Raw genomic sequence first — 26,574 nt, 5'->3', positions numbered from 1 at the left:
TGAAAGATCGCAAAAGAAATCATTTGCAAAATCGTTCGTCATTTCCTTCAAGAATATTCATTTCAAAGCTGTTGTTATTATTTTTTCTTTCCACGTGACAAGAATTAGTAGTTGTTCGATGATTCATCCTTCTCTCATTAATAAAAATCGAAAGAAGCATCGAGAGTGTGATACGATTAGCACTTTTCCTCTCACGTCTTTCCTCTTCTTTTCTTTCTTCTTATTTTTCTCGATTCCGAAAAGGTCCATCATTAAATCCCCACATTATATTCATTAATTTTTGCGAAGATAATAATCGGATAAAGACGGGAGATATGGAAAAGCTATATCGATAGTATAGCTAACGAATTTGGGTCCCATTCAGTCGGTGACCTCACTTTTCTCACAGATATTTACCAGATACCGAAGCTGCCTTTTGCTTTTAGAGCCGATACACGTCGATACACGCCGATGCTAATTTACTTCCAAGTCAAAAAAGCAAGAGAATATGCGAGAAGTTGCGTTAATCTTCGTATCTTTTTATTTAAATAAGACAAAAAGACGCGTTTGAATTTCTTTCTCCATGATTTCCTTCCATCACGAATTTCTCGAGAGAATTTATGACGAATTTATTCGAGTGAGTCTTTCTTTTCGATCTATCGGTATTTTTCAAATTCGACTTTGATATAATATAATATAATATAATAATATATAATATATATGTAATTATATATATATATATATAACATAATATAATATAATATAATATAATATATATAATAAAATTTATTTTTTCCGAGTTCTTGTATAAAAATTTAATCATTCGAAAAATAATGATAGATATATACTCTACTCGATAGAAGAAGTTTCTGTTCCGCTCTGATTATTCTACTTTCGCTCGATACCAATCAAAATGTCCACCGTATTGCACGTCAGAAAATTTTTATTTGTTACGATATAGAAAAAAGATGTATTATATATAATATATATCATCGAGTATTATATATCATCGCGTATTATATATCGTTAAAAAAAACTTTTGCTATGTTTGATTAAGATAAATGAATCTTCATATTTTTTTGATCGTTTCTTATCGATTTTCTCGTTGAATTCGACAATTATTTGGATTCAGAAACAAGTGAATAGAAGTGAACGACACGGTGACGACGACAATACAACGACAGCGATGACGGACTCGAGGAGGCCGCGGTGAGTCAGAGAGAAAGTAAGCAACCGAGGCATTCGTGATTCGACGCTTTGACGACCCAGAAGAACTAACTCGGGAAGGAAGGCGAGATTAGAAACGGCACGAGAGTCCACAAGCTTGCAATTTCTTCGCATTGTTTCAGTTTCGTGTTTGATTCCTTTATACTTTTCATTTTATCATTCGAACGCGTTCAGCCCCATGTATTTCCCCCTCTTTTATTTACTTTTATTACCAGTGTTAACATACGCTGTGAGATAACTGCTCCTCTATGGCAATCATTTTTCTATGAATCACGTTATAATTATCCATTGTTGAGAAACCATCACATATTTTTGAGGAATCCTCCTCTCTCTCTCTCTCTTTCTTTTCTTTCTTTTAATTTTTTTCTTCATCATGTGTTATCTCACCCGTTTTTGTCCTTTTCTCAATTTTTTCGATAAATACTAACCTAATTGTAACTAAGATATCGTTCTGTGTAAGTCACGCAGAGAAGAAGTTTCGATGAGGATTTCAAGAATTTCCAATGATTATTATATATATCTATATATATTATCTGCATACGTATTGTTAAGTTAATATAGACATTTTGTTTGATATCGATTTTTCTTTCTATATTTTTTAATCGTATTTTTTCGTATTTACAATGACGTATGCATGTCGATAAAGATAATTTGTTCGATCGTCAAAAACCAATAAGAGTCAGTAATGGTAGGAACGTATAATCGATCCATCAATCGATCTACTTTTGCAGCAACTTTTTTTTTTGATCGAGTTGAGTTCGCAAATATTTGAACATTACGAAGAAGAGAGAAGAGTAGTGGTCAATATCGAACGACGCATAATGCTAACAGATAATTGTGAGCAATGAAAAGTGCGTGCGTGACTCACGTAGCAATAATCGAACAAGTAAGTTAACAATATCGGATTTTTCAAGGAACCGTAATCAACTTTATGTCATGGTTCATGCATTGGAATCACGTATACACGTCATCTGTTTTATGGATGCGTTCCTTTACTTAAAATTATTTCTGTTATGAAATTACGGAATCAAACAAAGCGATTGGTTGATCGTGTTCTTTGAGATCTTTGTTACTTAATAAGTTTAATATTTTTAATTATACTCAATTTTGCAGGCTAATTTAAAACGTTTTTAAGATTTTCATTATTTTTAATATTAAAGAGAATACAAATATACTTTTTAATAAGAGTCTAATATAAACATATAACAATAAATTATTCATATATCTTTTATTTAAAAAATATATACGATACTCAAATTGTTAAGAAAGAGAGAAGAAGAAAAAGGATGAGTGAAAAAATAAATGACATTAATTGATGCAAACGGTTGGATGATAGACACAACCCTAACTTATTGTCGTCTGACGGCTGTGTTTAATAGGCGTAAAAATGGTTCAGCTCTTCTTTATGTTTGAGAAAGATCGATATAGGATGACGAAGATATCTTTTACTATTAATTTTATATTTTTTTACGACAGATAAACGTTTTTAAAATTCAATAAAATTTATTAAATTCAATCGAATTCAATCAAATCGGTTTTCTGTTTGTTAAACAAAATGAAAGAATTCTTAATTCGAAAATAATATAGGTATCTAGATAGAGAAGAGAATCGGCTAAATGAGAAGAAAAATTCTTGTTAGCTTGACTGAATGCCCATGGGATATACCATTTCATAAGAAAAGGGCACCATCGAAGCAAATTGAAAATTGAAAAATCGTAGAAGTGTGAAGAGCTCGTCATAGTCGTGGGATTGATGGGTCAAAAAAGCTGCAGTAAAAAAGAAAGAGAGCGAGAGAGAAAAAAGGAATTTAATGAATTAGTCATCGCTTTTTGAGAGGTTGAGAGTAGTAAAAGGGAGAGGGGGTGGGTGGTTGAGTTTAGGGGGTGGTGATGTCGCATTTTGCCTTTGTGAGCTTTTCTCTAGCCCTAAGAGGCCAAAGGAGAATCGAAAAAGGGGATAGCAACGGATACCCCCACTTTTCTGTCTGATCGAATAAGGGTGGTGAACGTGGTTTGCGTCGTAGAGCGCATCTGGATCAGCTGTCGATGACGACGATTATTATATATGAGTCACCCGCTAGAGCTCGGTTTAAAGTGTATCAATGACTAACGTGTCCGGCACACGCTGCGAGTCCTACCCCCTACATCCCTCTCTTTCTCTCTCTCTCTCTCTCTCTCTCTCTCTCTCTCTCGCGATACGAAAGTACAGAGTTCCCTTTGATTCTCACATAGCACCTTCTCTTTGCTTCTCTCCGCTGGCCTCTTTCGCAGACATCAACGTTACTACTCGGGCTGCAACCCTCATTCCGCCCCTCAAAAATGGCCCTAATTCAAGGGCTTATTCACCGATGGCAACGATGAATGCGTATGACGTGTACGCGCTTCATCTTCCATTCTCTTCTCACTTGAACTCAATGTAATTCTCTCTCTCTCTCTCTCTCTCTCTCTCTCTCTCTCTCTTGCTTTCTTTTCGATGAATGATTTATGCAACATACGTTCGCGAGAGTCTTTCTATTGGCTCTTCTCGTCTTTTCCAACTATGAGCTGTCGTTACGAGTGCGGATCATCTGGTATAAAGCCCTTCTGGATTACGCTGTTAAAGTGCATCCAAATCAATCAGACCGAACCGGTCGTGAACGCTAAACATTTACCAATGAGATTTATTCAAACTACTATATCGACGTAAGTATGTGACTGCATTAAGAGATTATGTTTTCTCTTTGAACCGATAAAAAAACGACACGTACGAGAATGTTCGAATGATTGTAGACTGATCATAAAAAAGTTGTTGGATGAATCCAATGAATGGTGATATACGTACGTACGTAAATATGTACGTGCGTCGGCGTGTTCGTTGAATGAAAAGTTTCGGTCTAGTGATAACCGTCGGTCAGCTAAGCTCGTCGACGTAATGCAATTTGCATGAATTACATTATTCGTTCTCGGGACATAACGCGGCTCCCTCTCTATGTACATGTACAGTATAAATATAGGTATACATTACGTACTATACATAAATGCATACATTTCTATACACATACACATAAACATATATACATATATTTATAGACAGTACGAGACACGCAAAAGTCGTAAGATGTACACGTAACGACGTTTTGTTCTCCGACGAGAAAATAGGGAAGAGAATCGTAAGAATTAAGAGGTTGCGATGCCTGAAAATAAGACATGTCTTATTGTTTCATGCGCTCATTATACGTCTTCTCTTTTAATTAATTTTTCGTAAGTCGATACTTTCGTTTTTCTAATAGCTACCGTCGACTTTGATCAATCATTGGAACTGACAGATTCGTATTAGATACTTCTCTCTCTCTCTCTCCCCCCACACACTTTTCCTCTTTCTTTTCCCGGGACATCTTCATTTTTCTCTATTTCCAACTTTTTTTCTGCAATATTATATTGTTGAACTTTCAACTATGACCTACGACAAGAAATCTATTTTATGACTCACGATTTGTACGTACATAATATATATAAACATGTAGATGTTGTTTTCTCAATTGATACGATAAGCAATAGTTTGGTACGAATATAATATCAATAGAACAATAGTATGATACGATTACAATATCGAGGAAAACGAGTGTTTTTATCAAAAGTAATATAGCTTCACTTATTTTTCTTTCGATATATGTATTTCATGGTTTGCATTTGAATATATTTAAAAATATTCTTAAACGTTAATAAAATTGTTTTATATTTTTAAGATTTCAAATAGGCTTCATTTTATTATATGTCCATTTTTATAGATACTCTTAAAATGAAACCGCGGATAGACCCTCCAAAACCACAGAAAAAAAAGAAAGAAATAATATATGCAATTCCATTTAAGAGGCAAATTTCTTTTAACTAGTCCATAAGAATGTGTGTGTGTGTGTATTGTATTGTATCGTATTATATGAAATATAAAAAAGAAACATTCGTTTGTACCTGAAACTAGCTTTGACTAATCTATTTTCTCAAAGTTGGACTTGTACCATATCAAAGAAAGAAAAGGAAAGAAACGTCTCATTTCTACAAAAATATTTCTCAATTTAAGCAAGAATGATAATAATTATCAAATACGTCTTAATAAAATTCGGTTGGTATTATATAATAAAAAATATAGAAAAAATGAATACGATAAATCTGTGATACGTTCTTTCGATTTTTTTTTGCTGCGATAATCACATTTTAGGAAGAACGGTGACATGAGGAGGGATCGAAATTGAAAGCATCTGTGGGTGTTCGTAAACGATTCTGGCATATTCAAGTGGTAGTTCGCGTCGTTGAGTACTTTGGCATCGACTGGGACGGTCGCTTCATTGGCCCCGCCACATTACTACTCTTTTATCCGACGTGTATACTAAAACGGATGAGTCATCGTGTATGTTAACCCCACAGTGTGTTTACACTGGCTAAACGTACGAACGGCCGTATGTCAAAATCACGGTTGCATAACGCATCTCCTCTCTTTCTCTCTCTGTGTTTATCCTTCAGTATCCATCTATCTTTATCTCATTCACTCTCCTTTTTTTCCTTTTTCTATCGGAAATTTAGACGTGACTCAGAGAACGAGAAACGCGAATTACGAGTTGGCTGTCGCTTTGACCTTAACGTTAGTTAGTAATAGATGCATTTTTCAAAGCATTCAGAACCCAAATGAATCTTTCCAAAAATAATGACGGTTTAAAATAATACATGTATAACAAAAATAGGAATCTCTGATGTTATGTTATTATTATTTCAATGTTAATTCGCGCGAAGGTTTTTCTGATGTTGCGAAAAAATCGTTTTCTACGATTATACTTCAAAATGAATCTATAACGAGGAAATTTTATTAAGGCTCCTCATTCTTTTATTTGTAATTCGGCTCCTTAGCTCCATTTATTTACAATTCATTTATACATACATATTGCTATGTAAATTTTTATTTCTTTTTTTATTTTTATTTTTTTAATATTTTATTATTCTTTTGTTTCTTTTTATTTTTTTAACGCAAAATTGACGAAGAAAAAAAAGGAACGAGAATCTTAGAATTTGTTGTAAGTTAATCCTCTATAAAGCAATGTAATTTTGAAATCACATTTTCATACATACGTATTTTGTAAGTTTGAATACTTTAATTTAATTAGCCTAGATTATTATTAAATGCAGATATATTTAACTGCATTAATTCTGTTAGTTTATATTCAAAGATATTAATATTCGATAAGTACAAGTTACATTAAGTATAAATATAATTATCTAATTTTCATATAGGTATTATATTAGATTAGAAAGCAAAAAAATTGGAATTAGAGAGAATTAGAGAGAATTAAAACATAGAGATGTAGAAAATTCTACAATAGAACATTAAGATTCGATTAGATTTCTCGATCTAATGAATAATATGAAAGAAAAAAGAGAAAGTAGATGAGTGACACATGGGATGTGAGGTGTGCGCGAGCTATCGCTTATTATTATTTTCTTTGTTCGTGCGTAATTTTCCTTTTGACGTTCGAACGGTATCTCGCACGATATTTCGAACGATGTCATCGAAGAGAGAAGTAGAAGAGTGCTAAACGAAGATCTCTTGCATAACAGCATCAATACGACTCTCGACTCGAATCGTTCGTTTTCTTCTTCTTTTATCTACTTTCGTTGCCACTACTATGTACTGCTCTTATTGCTGTTGCTACTGTTGCTAGATATACTATTACTTGCTATTTGGAGATATCTCGCGTTCTCGAAATGGCAGCAAGCCTGGCGCTTAGCTCATCGGTGAATTTAGCATCTTTTTCTCTCTCTTTTTATTTCTTATTTCATCTATCTTTTTCATGATCTTTGCAAAAGCCAAACTCTAACATCGAAAGTCACGATCTCTTATTTTGTTTAAAGGAAGAGAGAGAGAGAGAGAGAGAGAGAGAGAGAGAAATAATTATTGAGAAAAAATAATCATTGATGAAACTACTCTAAAAGAATTTTGTTTTCATCTCACTTATGGAATAAAAATAAAAACGTATGTATATTAACTTTTCCACGATTAAAATATCAATTGTTAACGATGTGACTCTTCCTCGAAATGAACTAGTTTCGATAACTTTTCACTTTTCACGACAATCATATATATGTATTAACTCTCTCGATTGATTTTTCATAGAAAAACGCGTTTCATATGCTTGTTATAGCTTGTTATTCATATCAAGATTAGAGAGTAATTGTGACACGGAAACAAAGTTCTCTTTTGAATAATAGTCGCGAAAAAAGACTCTGGAATATATATTTTCATTGCTTTTCTCTCTCTCTCTCTCTCTCTCTCTCTCTCTCTCTCTCTCCGTCGAAAAAAGAAAAAAAAATACGTTGTGTGTTTCTTTCTCTCCTTTTCTTTTTTTTCTTTCGTTTTTTTGCACGGAAGTTTACGGTATAGGTCGAGCCGAAGATCGTTTATTATTCTTGCTGTAGCGGCTTTTCGCGTCGAAGTTCGGCTTAGCTCATCAGTGAATTTAGCATGACTTCTGCTCCCGTCATCGGTCGAAAAAATGTGTATCCTTCGTGATGCGTGTGCGCGTGCATGAGTTCGAACAGTCGATAACCTCCTAAGAATCACCCATTCGTCGTTTACTTTCTTTTTTACCCGCAAGATTTAACCTTCGGGGATGATGTTCGATCTTTTCTTCTCTCTCTCGTCTCATGTACGAGATACGTGCTAAATAAATATTATATGACAACTGTATTCTTTAACTAAATATATTTGTGTGTGTGTGTGCGCGCGCGCGCGCGCCTATATATATACATACGTATATACACGTACGTACGTATGTTTATAATCATACGATAGCGAACGTTCAAAGAACATTTTTTTTCACTCAGTTGTTTAAAAGTTGCACGTATTTTATAATCACATATATAATAAATATTAATATAAATAATGCGCAAGAATATTATGAGAAGAATATAGAAGTATTTCCGTTTGAAAGGGTTTAAAACATTGAATTATAAACAAATTGATATATCAATCTATCTTTTATGTTAGGTTAAAAGATACATGTAATATATATTTTACATTAGACTTTATTCTTATAAGGAAGTATACTTTCTTGAAAAAAATGTTGAAGGAAACGTAATCATGAAAATATTTGAAATAAAATCTGTGTGTCGATTATTGACAACTTTCATGATATTTAACGCGTCAAAAATAACAAAAAATTTTCCGTAAAAATACGGAACAGGAAGTTCGAGATTCATTCCCGAGTTCGCCGAAAATGCGGTCGAAATATAACGATGACGATGGAGAAATGAGAAAGAAAGGAGGGGGGAGAGAGAGAGAGAGAGAGACATTGGAAACGGTCATCGACTTCTTCGTTGGCTCCGTTCTCTCGATCGTTCACGAGCATGCGCGTCACAAAATTCGTTCTTTGGCAAACGAAAGGAAAATCGGAAATGAGATCGCGCGCATCGCGTAGCTTGGATATGTATATGTTTGTATATGTATACGTCTATGTATTCTCTTCGCTCGTGTGATAGTAGCAAGAGCGTGTAGTGCGCAAATTCTGGCCGACTATTCGCGACGTCATCTTCGATATGAGTCATTCCCTATGAATAGATCCCCACCTTTTGCCTCGGCCGTTGCGCGCGTATACGTCGCCGCGATGACTTTAAGCACCTCTTCGCCTTTTTTTTGTTCTTTTCATCTCTTTTCTCTCTCTCTCTCTCTCTTTATTCTTCATTGAACTTCGCATATCAGAGTCAATTATATGATAAGAATTTTCGATCGTTGTGAAATTAATATCCGTTTCAGATATATTATATTTTTGTTATTTTATTATTATTAACATGTGAAAATAAATCTAAACGATAAGTGAGATAAATAAGTAGATAATACATAGAGTTTAGTCAACGATACACGATGTTTAGCTACGAAATAAATGATTCAATGATATCTACGGAATTGGACATATTAATGATTCACCAAGTTATCTGTAATAAGATTCATCAATGATCGAAATTTAAGTATTGATCAAATATTTTGCAAATACGTAAATCATTGACGACTTATTTCTTAGATACTCTATAAATCATCGAATCATTTTATTCTCAGATTATTCCGTGAAAAAGATAAAAACGAATTTATTTACGCATAGATTAGCTCTGATAAATGTAAGAATGTACGATTCGTTTTAGTTTTCTTGGCGATATGAACGGAGTTCAATAAAACGACGTCAGCGATAAGCGTTGCCGTTCTAATGTTCTCTTTTTTTATCAATGTATATGTACGTAATAATTCCCACACACAAGCGCGTAGTTCTCTGCTATTCTATTTTCTCGAATATCAGGAGTCACAGGTTTTCGTCGCTTCTCTCTGTCATCGACTTCTTTGTCGTAAAAGTGTAAACAGATGTCGGTAATTAACGTTGGATCTTTCCATGCAACAAAGTTTATTACTTTCGATGCCATTATCTCGTATGCTGTCTTACTTCGAATGGAAACATTTGACGGCTCCTATCCAATATTAATATCAAGCACTATTGATCGGCTATTATATGCAAAAAATAATGCCTTTTATTGGCCATGTTTAAATTAAAATCATATCTGAAATATTAAAAATTCAAAAAAATTGGTAATATGAAAATTAAGCAAACACTATCCAATATAATGAATAATGTATACTACGATAACGAGTCACACAATTATATATTTTAGTAATTACATAAGTTGTATGCATGTGCAAATACGAGTATATTCGTGAACAGTAATTTCTTTTTCTTTTTCTTTCTATCTGTATATTTTCGAAAGATTATGAAAGAACAACAACAACAACAACGACAAATAATGAAAAAAATGCTACATACAATATCTCCTAGAAACAATGAATAATTATCAAGTGTTTTTGTTTTTTTTTTAAATTATCAACATTACATCGTGTTAATGCGATTTAAAAATAGATAGCTCTTTTGCGATAGTTTTCTATGCGATAAATTAGACTGTACAATTAACAGAGAAAAACGTTTAATAAGGAGCAAAATTGATAATGGGAAGTCGAACCGGTCGTCGATAAGTTTCTCGCCTACCGAGGAACCCCGTGTTCCGTCGCGCTCTAATTACTTAACGTGAAACTAACTGTGTCATCCTTGGTATTATAAAGAAAGGAAAATCTAAAGGACATTCGTTCAGGAAGAAATAAATAATGATTTTGAAATCGATTGTTTTCAAGAAAATATTATCACGAAGAGAGAACAAGCGAGGGAAAGATAGAGAAAAGAAAAAAGAGAGAGAAAGGAAAGAATGCGTTTGATTTAGTACGATACACTCTCGAAATATATTGTGTACGTTAGTCGACCATCGGTAGTTAAGAGGATTATGACCTAGTGGCGGTACACGGCTCGTAGGTGACTATCGCACGCTGTCGCCCTACCCCCATTCTATTCCTCCGTTTCCTCTTACCCTTCTTCCCACTCTCACGTTCCCTTCAACATTTTCCATTCAACTCTGTGCTAACGTTTACGCAATATCGAGCGAGTTGAATTTCGTTTAAAAGTTTACACTCCAGATTCATCGACTAGAATAGTCTACTCTTTTATTAAATTGTTCTTTTTTATTTTTATTCTCGCGCGATGAAAAAAGCTTAATACATCTAACTGTTGTTCTCCTCCTAGTTTTATCGTAACGGAAATACTTTCATGCGTCGAGTGTTTTTCATACACGTATCATAATGTAAGAATTTCTCGGTGAATGTGTAATTAAACGAATAAATGAAACTGTTGTTGTTAACGCGCGCGTTACCTAGACGAAATTGTCCTGAGACAAAAGTTTCGTTCTTCTTGGCAACGTTCTCGATACGCGCAAAGATGGCGTGTGAAAAGGAGGATGAAAAAATAACGTAGGAAAATTTGCACACGTTAGAAAATACAGAGGCGGTGGGCAGGAATATCATGCCACTGGCATCACCGTTATTTCGGAAAGTTCGAAAATGGAGCATGGAAATTTTCATATAAATAACGAACATTCGGCTGCTATTTGTTCGTTCATTCGGTCTTTCTCGGTAAACTTCGAGGACAAAACAATTATTATTTGTAGTTCTCCCTATCTGTTTTCCAGAAAGAAGATTTTCAGTTAAAATTATCCGTTGACGATGTACACATGTTCGCTCGTATAAAATCGAGATAAAGACCAAGGTCGATGGAAGCACAAAGCTCGTAATCACGGAACATTCCTCCCTAAGAATCTATTATGTCTGCACGATGTGCGAGAGTCATCGTTTCTAAGCATCCTCCGCCTATACAATTGAAAATTGTAAACTAATAGAATCATCGTTTCCCGATGATCTATAATTCCGACATCGAAAATATTTGAAAGACTTGAAAATCTTGTTTGGTACGTAACGATCATAAATGATAAAATGCAGGATAAAATGATAGAATAACTCGAGTACGCCTCGATAAGAAAAAAGTTACTTACCGAGAAGTAAGGCGGGTTCTCGATTGTCTTCAACAAGAGCAGCTAGTACCAAAAATAAGGGATGTTGAACGGGAAGGTATTCAAGCTCGGCGGTGCAATCGTCGTAAACGATGACTTCTCTGTACTGTTTTCTTCTGAGAATTTCTTTGCCTTCTCTGGCAGTGGCGAGGTCAGCCAGAGTAGCTTTGCCCAATTGCAAACGTCGTCTATTAAATCGATCGGAACAGTTTACGTTGATAGCGCCTCTGATGTGATTCACGTTGTAGAGAATGAATGGCCGACAATCGAGGAGCACAGGACTGGTCGTTGAATGTTCTAAGATCCGTTGAGCCAGTTCGGTCGGCGTTATCGTACGCGTTCTTTGGAGAACCAATTGTTTTTGGAGACTGTTGCTCTCGGAGCAAGGACTTGCGGGAAGGCTAACCGTCTCCAGCTTGCAACGTTTCGAAGCTGAGAGCGGATGAAGTTGATGTTGATGGTAATGATGATGATGGTGGTGATGATAGTGGTGATGATGGTAGTGACGATGTACGTCGCTCGTTATGGCTTCGTTATCAATGCTACCGGTGCCACTGCTATTGCTACCACTGCTAATGCTATTGCAGTTGATACCGCTGCTACTGGTGCTGCTGGTGCTACTAATGCTACTGGCAATGTCGGTTATTCCGCTAACGTCGGTGATGCAACTGTCGACGCTGCTGGTAGTAGAGGGACTAGGCGATACGGGCGACGTCGGCGACGAGAGGAAGCACGAGGACGTCGCCGGCGGACCTGGCTCGCTCAAACTACGATTCAAAACGAGTTTGAGATTGTCTCGCGGCCGTCCGGCCGAGACCGGCTCGCAGCACACCAAAGTCGACATCGATGTTGTTGACTTTTTTCTCTCTTTTCCTTCTCCTTCTTCACCACCTTCTATTTCTCGTTTCTTCTGTTCTCGTTGCTGATACCGACGATCAAGAGGAAGTTCAAGTTGTTTTTGAGGTTGCCGATGATGTTGCTGATCGAGACTCCTTCCCGAAGACAATACTGAAATACCAATGGAGTTTATCGTTAAGTTCGAATGAATGTATTATTATTGATCTTATTTGTATCGAGGCAAGAACATCTGTTATTCGAGGTAGGTTGGGCAAATCTTTCGCTTTTCGAGGAACAGGTGTAAGTTCGTATCTTTTGAAAGCACAAGTTGACGGAAGTAACTGTGCGACGGGATACAAACGACGGTGAGTGTCCGTAACGACGTGATAGAAAACAAAGATAAGTTCCTTGTCAAAAATGTAGCAACCTATCTCCAAATCGATACGAAATAGCAAAAAAGAAATTCTGTTCTTTTTTCAAATATTATTTACAAATATTTATTACAAATATCATGCATGAGCTGTCTCTTTCTCTCTCTCTATGTGGAGAAAATTCAACGTTCATTTGAAATACGTGTATGTACATATGCAAATATCTCAACGACTATTGTTGAGTCGAGCTTCCATACAGCTAATCATTTATATGGTTTCCTCGTACGTTTCCTAGCAGTAACGTAATCGCGTATACTAGGGAGGATATTCGACGCATAGATATTGACTACTATACAGAGTGGACGGTGGATTAGTCACTTAGGGTGTCTCTCGTAAATGTTTTGTTCCGTCGAATGTTAAAATGCTTCACGTATCGATGTACATAGATATGTAACTACATAAATATACATGATGTCAAGATGTATTACAGTTTCTCTCTGTCGTTTTGAACGATCGAAGTGAATAATAATACTCGATAAAAATTATAACAAAATTGCTAACATTCTGGAAACACTGTTGATTCGAATTTTTCTGATAGATGTTTCTACTTCGCCGATAGAAAAAGATGGACTTGCAATAATACAATTTTCTTCAAAGTGATTAAATATCATCTTTCGAACGATGAACAATATTCTGAAAACAACAGTTTCAGTATGTATCCCGTCGTTTGTTCTGATATGGGTCACGGTATTATCTGGGGAAATAACAATCCTCAGTAGCGTGCATCGATCTTTATCGTCCATTCTCGAAGAGTAACAGTTCAATTATTAACACATTTAAAGTTTTCTCGAATAAGAATGATGAAGGATCTCTTTCTCGAGATAATTAATATTCTTAATAGTTCATTATTCAATTATTAATAATTTATCGATTCTTTAGTCCTTTGAAGTCGTAGGTCTGGTATCGCTCAACACAGTTATAATTCAAAGTTTTTACTTTTTAATTAAAACAAAATTATTATTTTTAAGTACGTAAAAGGAGCGTTAAAAAGACGTAACAATATTCATATAAATGAATAAATTTTTGTTTACTCAATATGGCCATTGTGTCATTCAATAAAAAATAATTCCAAATAGTATGCTATTTATATATTTAAAGCAAATACGACCACGTAAAAGTTTAATTATAATTAACGCTAGAAAATGACAATAATTTTGATCGACGATGAAAATATCTAAATAAGAAGGAAAGATAAACAGATAATCAGAAGGATTTTTATGAACGGATCAAATCGTGAATCACATATTTCGATATATATAATATGTATAGCGTACACCATACGGTTAAAGTAAGTAATGTGCCTGTAGTAATGAAGGACTTTTATAGACCTTATCGTTATTTCCCCTTTGCTTCTTTACAATGAAACCATCGAAACAGCAGACAACGTTGATGCTTTTTTTATACTTATTTTAAGCTTTCTCTGCCGAAAGCGAACGACAACTCACATTACAATATTTCAATGTGTCTTTTTATAAATAGTTTCCCGATTCATCTCGCTTGTTTTTATAAAGGTTATTATAAAGGTTGAGTACCACCTTATATTCTAAGAAAATATTTTTACGATTAATGTACATACTCAAAATTAGAATACATAAAAATGAATAAATTACGGTTTTATGAAATATTTTTTCGAAATTATCTACGATTATTATTGAAAAAATCTATAAAATTTAAAAAGTTATCAAAAAGTAAAATATAATTTAAAGATATGATAACATTGACTAGAACCAAATGTTTTTGAAACAAATTGTCTATCATAACTATTTGGAAAGTTTTATACTTACATCGATTGTTTTGAAATATTCAATACAATCTTGTCTTTCGGTAGAAATTCGAAAAGCGTCGTTAAATCTTGTTAGTTATCTACAGATAATAAATAGAAGATACGGTAAGAGCTCCATACCACTGCGGTTAGACGATTTTAATGCGCTTGGCTCGCATCTACGAGTTGCTTTCACTCTCGCTACGACGATGCCAGTCGATTATTATGCAATACGACCCACCGCCATTATTACAGGTCATTTATGAACATCTTCCAAGGTTAATAAAGTCAATCGTTCTCTCCGATACCAGTTAATTGTATCTCCTTCAAAAGTGATTATATATATTTGCATGTATGTGTGTTTGTGTGTTTATATATACACATATCTAAATTTGAGATTTTTACTTGCACATATAAAGCTTATCATTAATAAAAATATTGATAATAAGTAATGGTTAACTTAAAGTTAAATATACTACGTCTGCAGAGGATTGTGTTGAATGTGAAAATCAGAGTTTTTATAAAAACGACGTTGAACACCATCGACATCCATCATTCTAAAAATTACATTTAATCGTTATGAGTACAGCTCGAGCACAGAACACAATTCTAATTTGGAAGTTGGAATACGACCAACGTCTTCGACGTTACGAAAGAACCACCGTATGCCACGATGTCCTGATTTAGAAATTACGTGATCTACGAGATTTGTTTGAAGCTTTTGTTATACCTTAACCGCAAAGAAAAATTGTAAATATTCGAATCGATTAGACTTAAAAATTCAGTTATCAAATTATTCAAAGCTTTTTCACAAGGGAAATGAATTAAAGTCAAAATAGTAGTTTTGGATTTATAAAATTTCATTCGGGTTATAACGCCAAAATTTACTATTTTACTGAATGACAAATAAATTAATAACAATAAATAATAACAATTGTTACATAGATGATAAAAGTTTACGAGAGAGAGAGAGAGAGAGAGAGAGAGAGCTGGGAAAGTATCAAAAATTCGTTCGTGCTTTTCGATTTTTATTTGATCGATCTAACATTTTCATATTTTTTCAGGATTATAGACGATTTCTATTTCCGTGTTCGAGCACGTTATACTGGTAACACATTTCTTGCCGGTTAAGAAATTGTTCCTTCAACAGTTTCCCTCGGAAAAATCAAAGGAGTCTTTTCGTGTGAACTTAATGACCTCGTGGTGACCAGGGGGTGACTTTTGTGTCAATGCCGTGCCAACGGACTTGATACTATTCGTCCAAACTACGACGACGACGACGACGACGACGACGACGACGACGACGACGACGACGAGGATGGAGGGTTAGGGATCGTGTAGTGACTCAGTTAACTAATATTAGAAGGTGAGGAGGCTGCTCCCTGGCCCGGTCTCTCTTTCTCTATTTCACCATCTTCTTCTAGAGCGCTGCATACTCTTTCTCTCTCTCCAGGCACACACACGTACTTACACACATTATTCTGAACATAAGTAAATCTTCTTTCTCTTTTTAACCGAGAAGTTCGACGCTAGCGCCACCGAGGACACGCGGTTTCTCTTCGACTCGGTCGACTACGGCCGTCTTCGGCTGGTACGTTCTTTTCGAATGAGTAAACACAGTGGAATTCGACGCTTCGAGCGGACTTCGGCGCACAAGCTGACCGGTGCTCTCAGCCTGCGGACAGGTGTAGCGCCAGCACCTGCTGTTGTTGCTGCTGAACCTTTGTCGTCGCGAGACGACGTTCTCACCTTTTTAAAACCCTTATAAAATTTTTCGAAAAGTCCATGATGATCATTTTGTTTAAATGATTAATAATTATTTATCTAACGTTCATTATAACAACGAGGATACGTGATACTTATCGTGTCAGTATCTTCAACGTAAGAGATTGAAATTTCTTATAAATCGAAAAATTGAAATAACCACTGCCATTCGAAATGCAATATTTCGAGAAAGTTCTTTTTGAGATTACGATGCACTTGATTGATCGGTCTGTCGATCGAATGGAAATTTCGATTCTTGAAAAGTGATACTTTTTAGTTTTTTGAGGATCTTATAACGAGTACTCAGGCACAACTATCTTACAACGAGTCTTATTTTTCTTTCACATATTATATCAACGTATGCTTTGTATTTACATTTCCCAATTATAAATGGGAAGTGTCAACTTGGAAAGAACGAATATAATTTACTGCCATTCCTAGAATTCGTAAACTCGGTAGTCTCAATCGTGATAAAAAGAAAGTTTCGAAAGTAACGCCGTATTTGTTGGAAATAAATTCGATGAGTGATACGTAGGAATCGTTCGATACTTTATAAGAGAAATATTAAAATGCGGAATATTAAAATTTAAGTAATCGATCAATAGGGTGATAAAAATTCGCGAGTTTTCCTTCGGCAAACGCGAGAATTTTGAAACTGATTGGATTCTCGTTCTTGAGATAAAGATGAAAAGGATGGAAAGAAAGGTGAAATATTAGCGGAAGAAGGAATGAAGGTGGTAAGAGAGAAATAAATAAAGAAAGAAAGTGAAAGACCGAGTGAGAGAGAAGGTGGCTAGAAAGGGTCAGAAACCGTCGCAGTTCGTCGGAGCCACCTACCTTTTCCCGATTCGTCGAACCGGTTCGCCTTTACAACGAGACGGGTTACCGCCTTGCAAGGGGTCGCTGACGCAGAGCCTTCGTTAAGCTCGATTCACGAGGTTGCACTTTAGCGTTTCGATAAGAGAGCTTCTTGGCTGTACGCGTAATCCACGTGTGATCAGCGAAGCACACCGTATGAGAGAGAGAGAGAGAGAGAGAGAGAGAGAGAGAGAGGGAAAGAGAGAGAGGGACAGAAAAAGAGAAAGAGAGAGATGGAGAGATAAGAAACGAAAGGTAAGAACGAGAAGAGCAGAAAAGGAAGAGAAGTAAGAACGATCGATAAGAATAATAAGAGAAAGGAAGATCGAGGAGAAGTAGGAAGAGGATAATAAGAGAGAGAGAGAGGGGGGGGGGAGAAGGAGAAAAGAAAAAAGAATTCCTCGTGTTTGAAAAAGAAACGAGGAGGACGGTAGGAAATCGTTTAGGAATGATTCGGCAGGCGGATCCGCCGGCCCCTATACCGATTTTCTCGCGGTAGCATGTTTTTTCGAGCGTAACGGGGAGTCAGGCTCTTCCTCTCTCCCTGTTTTAGGATGACGCGTGCTCCGAAAGTAAATACGTTTAAGAGGAAACGTGCTGTTGCCGAGCCTTTCACGGTCGACTGAAAGAGTGAAAGAAAGAAAGAAAGCAAGCGAGGAAGCAAGAATGAAAAAAAAAGAAAGATAACGCGTCGTTCGACCGGTAGATCCGATCAGTACGGCCGACGAGTTAAGACTGAGGGCCGCCCTCCCTTCTCGTCGTGGTTCGCGCTTACCGTCGCGCCGCTGCGGCGGAACGTATAGTCGCGGGACTCTGTTGAGAGGAGAGGAGGACGATGAGGAGGAATACTCGCGGACTCGAGTCACCGGCAAACGCGAACGCTCTTTTTCCAAGGAGCGTACCTAGCCATCTAAAGTATAATTTTCAACGATCAAATATTCATTGAAAATGAATTATAAAAATCTAAGAAATGTTCACTGATCTATCTAGTATAATTTTCGATCTCCCTTCCTAATTTTAACAAATTCCTTTTATGATAATTCACGTAAATATGCATTTCAGATGGTATCCCTTTTCAAGTGTTTCAAAACACAGATTTCGGGAGTAATAATGTTTTTTGTTTTTAATAATAATTTTTATTTTAAACAATGACCCTGCTTTAGCAGTAATTTCAAATGATTTTATTTTATTTTCGAATGCGATGCAATGGTAGTTACTTCAAACGTCTACTTTGGATTATAACGATAGATATTGCGAAGGAGTAATCGTAAAGAAGTTACAGTTACAAAGCTGAGATCTGAATATCGTTGTTAACCTATGAGATTATTGAACAAAATAAAATATGTAGATAGAAAGTACGTTTCATCTTTATATATTTACTTCTTCGCTGAGTTGACCGTGTGTATTTTATTTCATTGGATAGAGCTCTTCGTCGTTGAGAGAGCGTTGATTTAACGTCACGTCATTGAGAGTACAGTGACTCAAAGTGGAACAATATTATATGCTCTACGATGATCCGATAGTATCATGACGTAATCTCGTCTTCTTTCTGATACGCGCAGTTCATCTTATCGTTACGATATTAAATTCAAGCTCGGATTGTTTGACGTTGAAAAAAGAAAATAAAAAAAAAGAAAAGAGAAAACGATTTAATCGAAGCTTTACAAAACTTTTGTTCGAAAATTTGAATGTTGAAAATCGTCGAAACAGAACCGTCTTGAGAATAGCTACAGCACTGTCGATAGTTGCGCTCGCGCGATCTGAGGCCATTGCATACGTACAAACACACACACACATTTGCGATCTCGTAAGTGCTCGCACACATACACACGACGAAACCGAGCGATGAGTCACCTCGAGTCGCTCGTTACACGTCGCATATACTTCGCTTCGCAGGGTTTCCCTTCTTTTTTTTTTAATTTGTGTTTTTTTTTTTTTTTTTTTTATTATAATTTTTAAGATCATCGATGACGAATTTTATGACGATAAGAAGAATGCTATAGTGAAAAAGTAACATATTTGCTCATGTACGGACGAACGGCAATGATCGATAGAACGAACGTTTGAAAACTTCGTCGACGGTAATCGAAGGTAAAAACAGGTAAAAAAATTTTCTTCTGTCGTTATCAAAATCAAGAGGAATAGATAAATATACTGTCTTATACGGTACTTCGTTTTCTTAAAGTAGAAAGTACGACGTGCTCGGCCGATAAGAGAAAACTTTCTTCTGAGCTATCTTAAAGCGTAATCGTTGGCATTAAACATTAACGCCGGGAAACGTTTATTCGAAAACACAAATTAATGAATTTCTTTCTCCTTCTTCTTCTTTTTCTTTCTTTCTTTTTTTCGTTTATAATAATTTCTTTGAAATGATTTAACGTGTATTCTTTTAACGTGACATGTATAAAAGAAAATCGTTTTTAAAGTAAGAAGAAGATGAAGAGGAAGCTAGGTCACTCTTATTTTTTCAGCTGTTCGTAAATACGTCAATGCAAACGTATTCTCTCGATTCGTTGATAATCTCTATTCGGCGACAAAAAAAAGACCGTGCAAAGTTCTTCGTCTGACTCCCCGAGGTATGTACATATATACACACGTATTTCATTTACATAATTCAAAAGGACTCCTTTTAAGAAGCAGCCAGATGGTAAATACACTCGTATGGATATGAATCCAATTAGTTATTTGATCGTCAACTTTTCGCCAAGCATCTGTCTGTACAATTGATAAGAAACGACGATGATCGACGAGACGTTTTCTTTAAGAATATTTCAAGGTGAATTAAACGAAAATGTTTAATAAAATTTGTATCGTTTTCGAATATCAAGATTGTTAGATATATCTGCACTTCCGGTTAAATTTTCCAGAGAATTTTATCGTTTTGACTATGACGATGACGATGATGATGATGATAATGATGATAATAATATGATGAAAAATCAAGGGAGAGGGTGGAGTCTTGTGAGTGCACGAGCGAATACGAGTTTTCGTGCGTGGTCATCTACTCTGTGGCCAAAGATAGACTCTGACATCATACACGCGAGCATCGCTTGGCCCGAAGGAGCGATAAACAGAGGAACGCGAGCGCGCAACGTACGACTCTGTGCGTATGTGTGTGTGTGTGTGTGTGTGAGTGAGTGAGTGAGTACACGAAAGGTTTATACCGCCTGTTAGAACTGTCTCAATTGACATCTTGCAATGCACCAACCGACGTAGCTGATCTTAACGGTTTAGCGAGAAGCGCGTTAGTGTAGCAAAGTATCGAACTGTTTGAAACTTGAAGAAAATTACGTATCGTATAGTATTCAAGGAGTTAGAGAAATTATTTTGAGGATGGCAAGTAGATACTTTGAAAAGAAGTATAAGATAAGAGAAAAACTTGTTTACGATAAAAGAGAAATGTTTTGAAAAATGAAAATAAAAGAGGAAAAGAGAATCATATCGATAATATATTGAGAGAAGAAAAATTCAACTTTTCGATAGTTTTATTCGTTTAATAATAGATATCAATGTTAACTAGTTCGTACATTTTGTAAAACGTTTTCATCGTTTATGTCAAACTAGTTTCTTATTTTTCATGACGTAGGAAAATTTCATTTCGAGTGATGAAGCTTAGTCGTGGAATTGAAAATCTTTATCTTTGAATATAAAGACACGGTTAATCTTCTTTATATTTTTGCCCTCAAAAAATATAAATGCAATATTTGACGAGTATCATAAAGATTTACAGAGATTCGAAATGTCAAGTCTTTATGGTTGCTTCTTTGTACATTGTACAGAGTCGATGATGATAACGTAGCAGGAACTCTCAAACGCATGCGCGTAAACACGTTTCATCGTAACTTCGATCCAACGTCGCGAGGTTAGTCGATAAGAAAACTTATCGTAGGTATATCTACGTAGAATGACGCGTGACTATGTAAAAAAAATAAGCTACGAATGTTGTCTATTGCGTATAAAGATATATCGTTGATCAAGGAATTCTTTTTTCTTCCTTTCTTTCTTTTTTTTATCTTCTTCTCTTTTTATTTAATTATCGCGCTACGAACATAATGAAAAAAACAAAATTTCAAATGTGTTAAAGTACATAGACGATGGTTCTCGTTCAACGAACGAGTAATTCGATTAGTTCTTATTAGGTATTAAATGTTAAATAGTCGATGATAATTTGCTTGCTATTTACATACTGTTATATTTAAAATCAAAATTGGCATCGAATTCTTCCATCGATTACATATTCCGTGCAAACTCGTGTCACGTGTTAATTTCGAGATCGATCGGAATTTTCAAAATTAATTGTCACATTTTTTGTTTTCTATGTAAACAAATATGTAGTTCTCGCTTTTACGAATTAATTTATACAATGCTATGTAATGTATATATATATTCTTCTGTTTTCTCACAATTAATTTTTATTTCATCGAACACTGATTTAATTAATTTATTATATTATTAATTTCTTTTAGATATTTGGGAAAAAAATAAGAAAATGAACGAACAAAAGAATTTTAAGAACTTACCTTCAAAACGAAATTTCTTAAACCTTGGTAAAGTGGCAGTAGTACAAGCACGCGTAAGGGCTGGCATCTTGTTCTGGTCCACCAACGTTGTTGTCGTTTTCGCTCTAATGTTGGAGCCTGCAGGCGATGTCTCCACTTTAGTGACGACTGCTCGTTTTACGGCTCTTTCCTCGATGCCACTCACCTCTATGGGTAATGAACACATTCTTTGTTGACGTTCTTAACCTTCCAACGAGTATGTAATGTACGAACGAAACTACGTATATCGATGATAATATATGATTCTGAAAGATTTCTTAGTATACGTGTGCATGTGTGCGTGTACATACATACATATGTACGTATCATTAATCCAGTACGATTGCAAAATTTAATGTGACATCGGTCTGCATATGTCGTAGATCGTTTCAACATTCAATGAGTAATCCTGATTTAGTAGTAGGAAATAGAGGGATGGTCGATGAGTCCTCATCAAAGAGTGGGAGAAGTCGCATATGTGTTCCAATTGGATCGTTAATTACGAAAAGTCGATTTTATATTTCTTTGTTGAAATATTCTGCTTTTCTTTTTTTTTTTTTTAACAACACCAAAGCGCGATTCTTCGTAATATTTTCGTCAAGTCGAGTCAGCAATTTGTTTGAATTTTGCAACGAGAAGTATTAGTAAGAAAAATCTAACACGTTCAGTTCGTTGTGGATATATATACATATATATATATATATACATATATATATACATATATATATATATATATATAGCGAAAAAAAATTTGGTCTGAATTTAAGGAAGAATGAGAATAAAAAAAAATAAAAAGGTGATGAAAGAGACTTACTCGTCGACGAGGGCCTCTTGACGGAAGGTCTTGCGAGAAGCAGTCCTGTCGATGGTTTACCACTCCGATGGTTCACAGTTGACTGGCCGCTCGCATTGCGACCGCTGAGCGATATCTTGGCGCTCATCCTCCGCCGAGATTCTCGATTCCTACGATCCTGAGTCACGTACCGGGAAGTCGAAGACTTGTTGGAGGTCGCACGTTCTCGCGCATGGCCATGCCAGCTCTCAATGTTTTTCTTTCTTTCTGTCTCTGGCTTTCTCTCTCTTTCTCTCTTTTTCACTTTTTTCACCAACTGCTAACCAACGACTTCTTGTCGAGGTCTGATCTCGATGGCCAGAATCAGCATATTTTGATGCTCGATAGATAAGAACTTCTCGTTTCCTGACTGTTGATTTCTCTTTTTCTTTCTCTTTCTTTTACTTTCCCTTTATCTTTCATGGATCTGAAAAAATTGCAACTGTCAACCAAAGTTATCAATCGTTACGAAACTAACAGTCTTATCATTAATTTTAAACGCTCGGATGAGAAAAAGAAAAGAAAACGTTCCCACTTATTTTACATTATTATTACCATAAAAGACGTGACATCCCATTTTACTATTAGTTTTTCGAGTTTTCGACATTCGATTCTCAAGTTTCTTTGAAAAATTTTTAATCTTACGAATGATCCTGCCGTTGATTAGGAATGCCACGCGTGAGAAAATTTCGATCGAATCCTTCAAACATTTTCCGTATACAAAACTAAACATATATATGTATACCGAGATGTAAAATTTATATTATGTATACCGAAACGATGAAAAATTTTTCAACCGATGAATATGAGTCTTGGCTGTCTATCGAGGTCGAGTTACTCTTAGCCGTCTATAAAAACGAATAGGGGTATGATTCTGTAGAGAAAATTAGTAACTGCCTACGTGCGTGTGCGTCTGATTCATGATTCCTTTGTTCGTTCTCGTCCTCTTGTTATATCGGTCCACAACGTCAACAACGATGATGACGAGCATTATTTTTTTGCAGTTAACGAACAAGTCGAAGGTCGTCAGAAAAGTGCATTGCCCATACATTTTTACGGTGCTTATACGCGTCACGAAACAGATTCCCAAAATAGACACTCTCCTTTTTTCGTAAGTACCTCTCTGTAAGCACTTTAAGATTATTTTCGAATCTTTTCGATACGTTCGTAGAGCACGATCACAACCGATATGTTTGACTCATGATCGCATTTATCACATCGATAGAGAAACCTTCGAGAGGGAACAGGAACTTGCGAGCGACGACCGCCAAGGCAAGCAAGACACGTATTCCTCTTTCTTTGTTCTAACAAGACGATCGGTGATCCTTGCTACGATGTCCTTCCGGAAATTTAAAATAAATCATTCTATGGTTCGATATTAATCTATTATATTTTGTCAACATCATGTATGCGACGAAGATCTCTATAATTTTTGAAAATATTTTCACAGTTTAATTATTAAAAAATGTCCGTAATCTATATTGTATTTATTAATGAAATTTATTAAATTTCTTAAAAAAAAAGTCACAGAAATCGGTAAGAAACGAGTTGAAAGAGAAAGATAGATAGATTAAAGCAGTATCATAAGCGAGGATAAGAGAGGGAGAGAGAAAGAGAGAGAGAGAGAGAGAAACTTGCTTCTTCGTACTGTCTCTTTCTATCCTTCGTTCCTTCTGCATGGCGTGTATATTTAAATAGAATTCAGCCTCAAGGAGAAAACGCAAGGCTGCGGCAAGGACTCCAACTGTGTTTTATGCTTCCACGTAGGATCACTGCCACTACCACTATGTCTACCGGCACGAATGAAAGGCAGTGCTCGATGTAGCCGTTTCTCTTTCTCTCTCTAACGCTCGTAGTACCGCGCGCCGACTTCGTTTAAACGCGTTTATAAAGCGATTGCCTGTTCAATCCTGTTTCTAGCTGACACGTGAAATTGGAACGATCTTTTCTTGTAATTTCTATATGACCATAGAAAATCTTTGAAAATTTCGATGAAATGTATTTTTTACGTACCATCGTCATATCGTAATCGAATATGTTCGAGTAACACGTCGTAAAGAATACAATCGACAAATAGTTTCGTATAATTAGTTCGTTCGTTTATCGAACAAAGATTTAAGATTCAAGTTTGGTCGATACTTTGTCTTGTCATGAACTCGGAAAGAATTTGGTAAACACATTAAAGTGAAGTATATAATAGAATTTGGTAAACACAAAAAGGTGAAAAAAAGGGATGTATCTGCCTTGAAGAATTTTAATTATAATTCACAACTAATGACAGTGATTAGTGATATTTTAATAACAGTTATATTGGCGTTGGTTATACCGATTAACGTAAGAAAAAAGATGATACGAACGATATGAATATTGGAAATCTTCGATCGTTTATCAATTTCTGACTCACGTTGATATGTGATTTATAATAAAATGACGTTAGGGATCGTCTAGAAATGTTTAAAGAATTACTGATCTTTCGAAAAGATCTCAGATGACGTTATAACGATGGCATAAGTTCCTTTTCATAATTCAGTTCAGTTGGTACACTTGTAAAAAAAAAAGAAAAAAAATAAATGAAGAAGAAAAAGATCACGTTGCAATAGGGAGTAGAAAAGCGAGCGTGCGTGTCCCAACGATTAGGGGTGGCATACGGTACGTATTAGCAACATAATCAAATCACATGGACCCTCGGAGTTTGCTTATGCAGGAGCGAAAATTTCCGAAAGAGCGTCTGCCTCTCAGGAAGGGTGGAACTCTGCAAGCGGATAACGTTGCTGAGAATAATATGAAGGAAGAAAAGAATTCGTTTTTCTTTCGGGCATCACCGTTTCTCCCTTCTCGTTCTTTACAGCCCTATATTGCCCTTCTATATACGGCAGTTGATTCATCTGTTTACTTTTTATTATCTCAACGCCACCAGAAAGCATTCGACGTCGTCCAGGGGTGTCGATAATAAATTTACAATACCGAAATTGAAGTTATGCGAATAGAAAGGAAAAGAGAAAAGTTTTCTTACAGAATTCAGATTCAAGCGTGTATTAAATGCGTCGATAATCCTTATGAGATCGAAATACTATTGCCTATCGAGAAATGTACGTAGATACGTATTTGTAATACTCTTCGAGACCGTAACCCGAAATATAATACAGTGAAAAAAGAATGATCAATAATACATGATCTACATATACTCTGGCAGCACTTTAAACGTTAATTTCCATTTAATTATGTAAATGGATTTTATGTAAACAATATAATAAACGTACAATAGACGATAAGTGTATAATAAAAGACAAAGTTATTTTTAAGTTCTTAATGAGGTCAGCTATGATCAATCGATCGGTTAGCTTGGAATAGCAGTAAATTGTTGCTTCGGAGAAAATCGAGACTATCGTTTATAACAACGTCGACAAAACTAAAGCAGGTTTATCCACGTCTTAGGTATATCCACAACATTATAAATCGTTATGGTTATAATGGTAGATTACCGATATATAGTTTAGATATCAAACGTGTTCACTTCCCTTTGAGAAATATAAAGAAATTTTAATATGGATATAAAATTGCCGCAACGATCGAACACGAAAAGTTCTTAAGTAAAAATGTATCCCGTTTTATCTTATTTTTATTTGTTTAATTTTACGTTCAGTCGAAGTACGACTTACGAGAAATTCACAAGTAAATCGAAGCTATTTGAAGAGAGCAACCTTGCTCGTGGCTTGCTCCGTAAATACTGCTTATACGATACGACACTGCTCGACGGGTTGCTTCGACTACGGCGTCGCTCTTCCTAGCACCCTCTTTCTTTTCGCACGGCGTATCGTACTACTACCATCACCACCGCATAACGTCCTAGGCAACTCGTTTTTTCCCAATGCGCATGCGCTCATAGCTTCGCGGT

General features: G+C 35.6%; 1 protein-coding gene and 2 long non-coding RNA genes across 7 annotated transcripts in view; 1 reads left to right on the top strand and 2 right to left on the bottom strand.

Annotated features, from left to right (window-relative positions):
• The window catches only part of LOC127067038 (dual specificity protein phosphatase 10-like), a 43,790-nt gene extending 17,298 nt beyond the window's left edge, over window positions 1–26,492 (bottom strand). Inside the window, exons 1-4 of one of the 2 annotated variants that reach the window (XM_051001503.1) lie at window positions 26,339–26,492; window positions 22,662–23,106; window positions 21,830–22,015; window positions 11,640–12,665 (exon numbers count right to left, since the gene is read on the bottom strand). In XM_051001503.1, the coding sequence (XP_050857460.1) occupies window positions 11,640–12,665; window positions 21,830–22,015; window positions 22,662–22,788 (1,339 nt within the window). In that variant the 5' untranslated portion in view covers window positions 22,789–23,106; window positions 26,339–26,492. Of the gene's footprint in view, window positions 1–11,639; window positions 12,666–21,829; window positions 22,016–22,661; window positions 23,107–23,580; window positions 23,728–26,338 lie in introns of those variants that run through there. The other variant, XM_051001502.1, reaches the window with a different exon arrangement.
• On the bottom strand, window positions 14,293–17,282 carry LOC127067047 (uncharacterized). The gene is made up of 2 exons (XR_007782541.1): window positions 16,159–17,282; window positions 14,293–15,244 (listed from the first exon to the last, which is right to left on the bottom strand). It is a non-coding gene; the product is annotated as an uncharacterized LOC127067047 (long non-coding RNA).
• Window positions 19,251–24,120, top strand: LOC127067045 (uncharacterized). 4 transcript variants are annotated; one of them, XR_007782540.1, is made up of 4 exons: window positions 19,251–19,410; window positions 19,781–19,885; window positions 19,947–20,412; window positions 23,684–24,120. It is a non-coding gene; the product is annotated as an uncharacterized LOC127067045 (long non-coding RNA). The 4 variants fall into 4 exon arrangements; XR_007782537.1 differs by having other exon boundaries at window positions 19,781–20,412; XR_007782539.1 differs by lacking the exon at window positions 19,251–19,410 and having other exon boundaries at window positions 19,676–20,085; window positions 20,177–20,412.
• Window positions 26,493–26,574: the final 82 nt, after the last annotated feature.

Source organism: Vespula vulgaris, chromosome 10 (genome assembly GCF_905475345.1).
Source record: "Vespula vulgaris chromosome 10, iyVesVulg1.1, whole genome shotgun sequence".
NCBI classification, from domain to species: Eukaryota; Metazoa; Arthropoda; class Insecta; order Hymenoptera; family Vespidae; genus Vespula; species Vespula vulgaris.
This window is presented reverse-complemented; position numbering and strand designations above follow the sequence as displayed.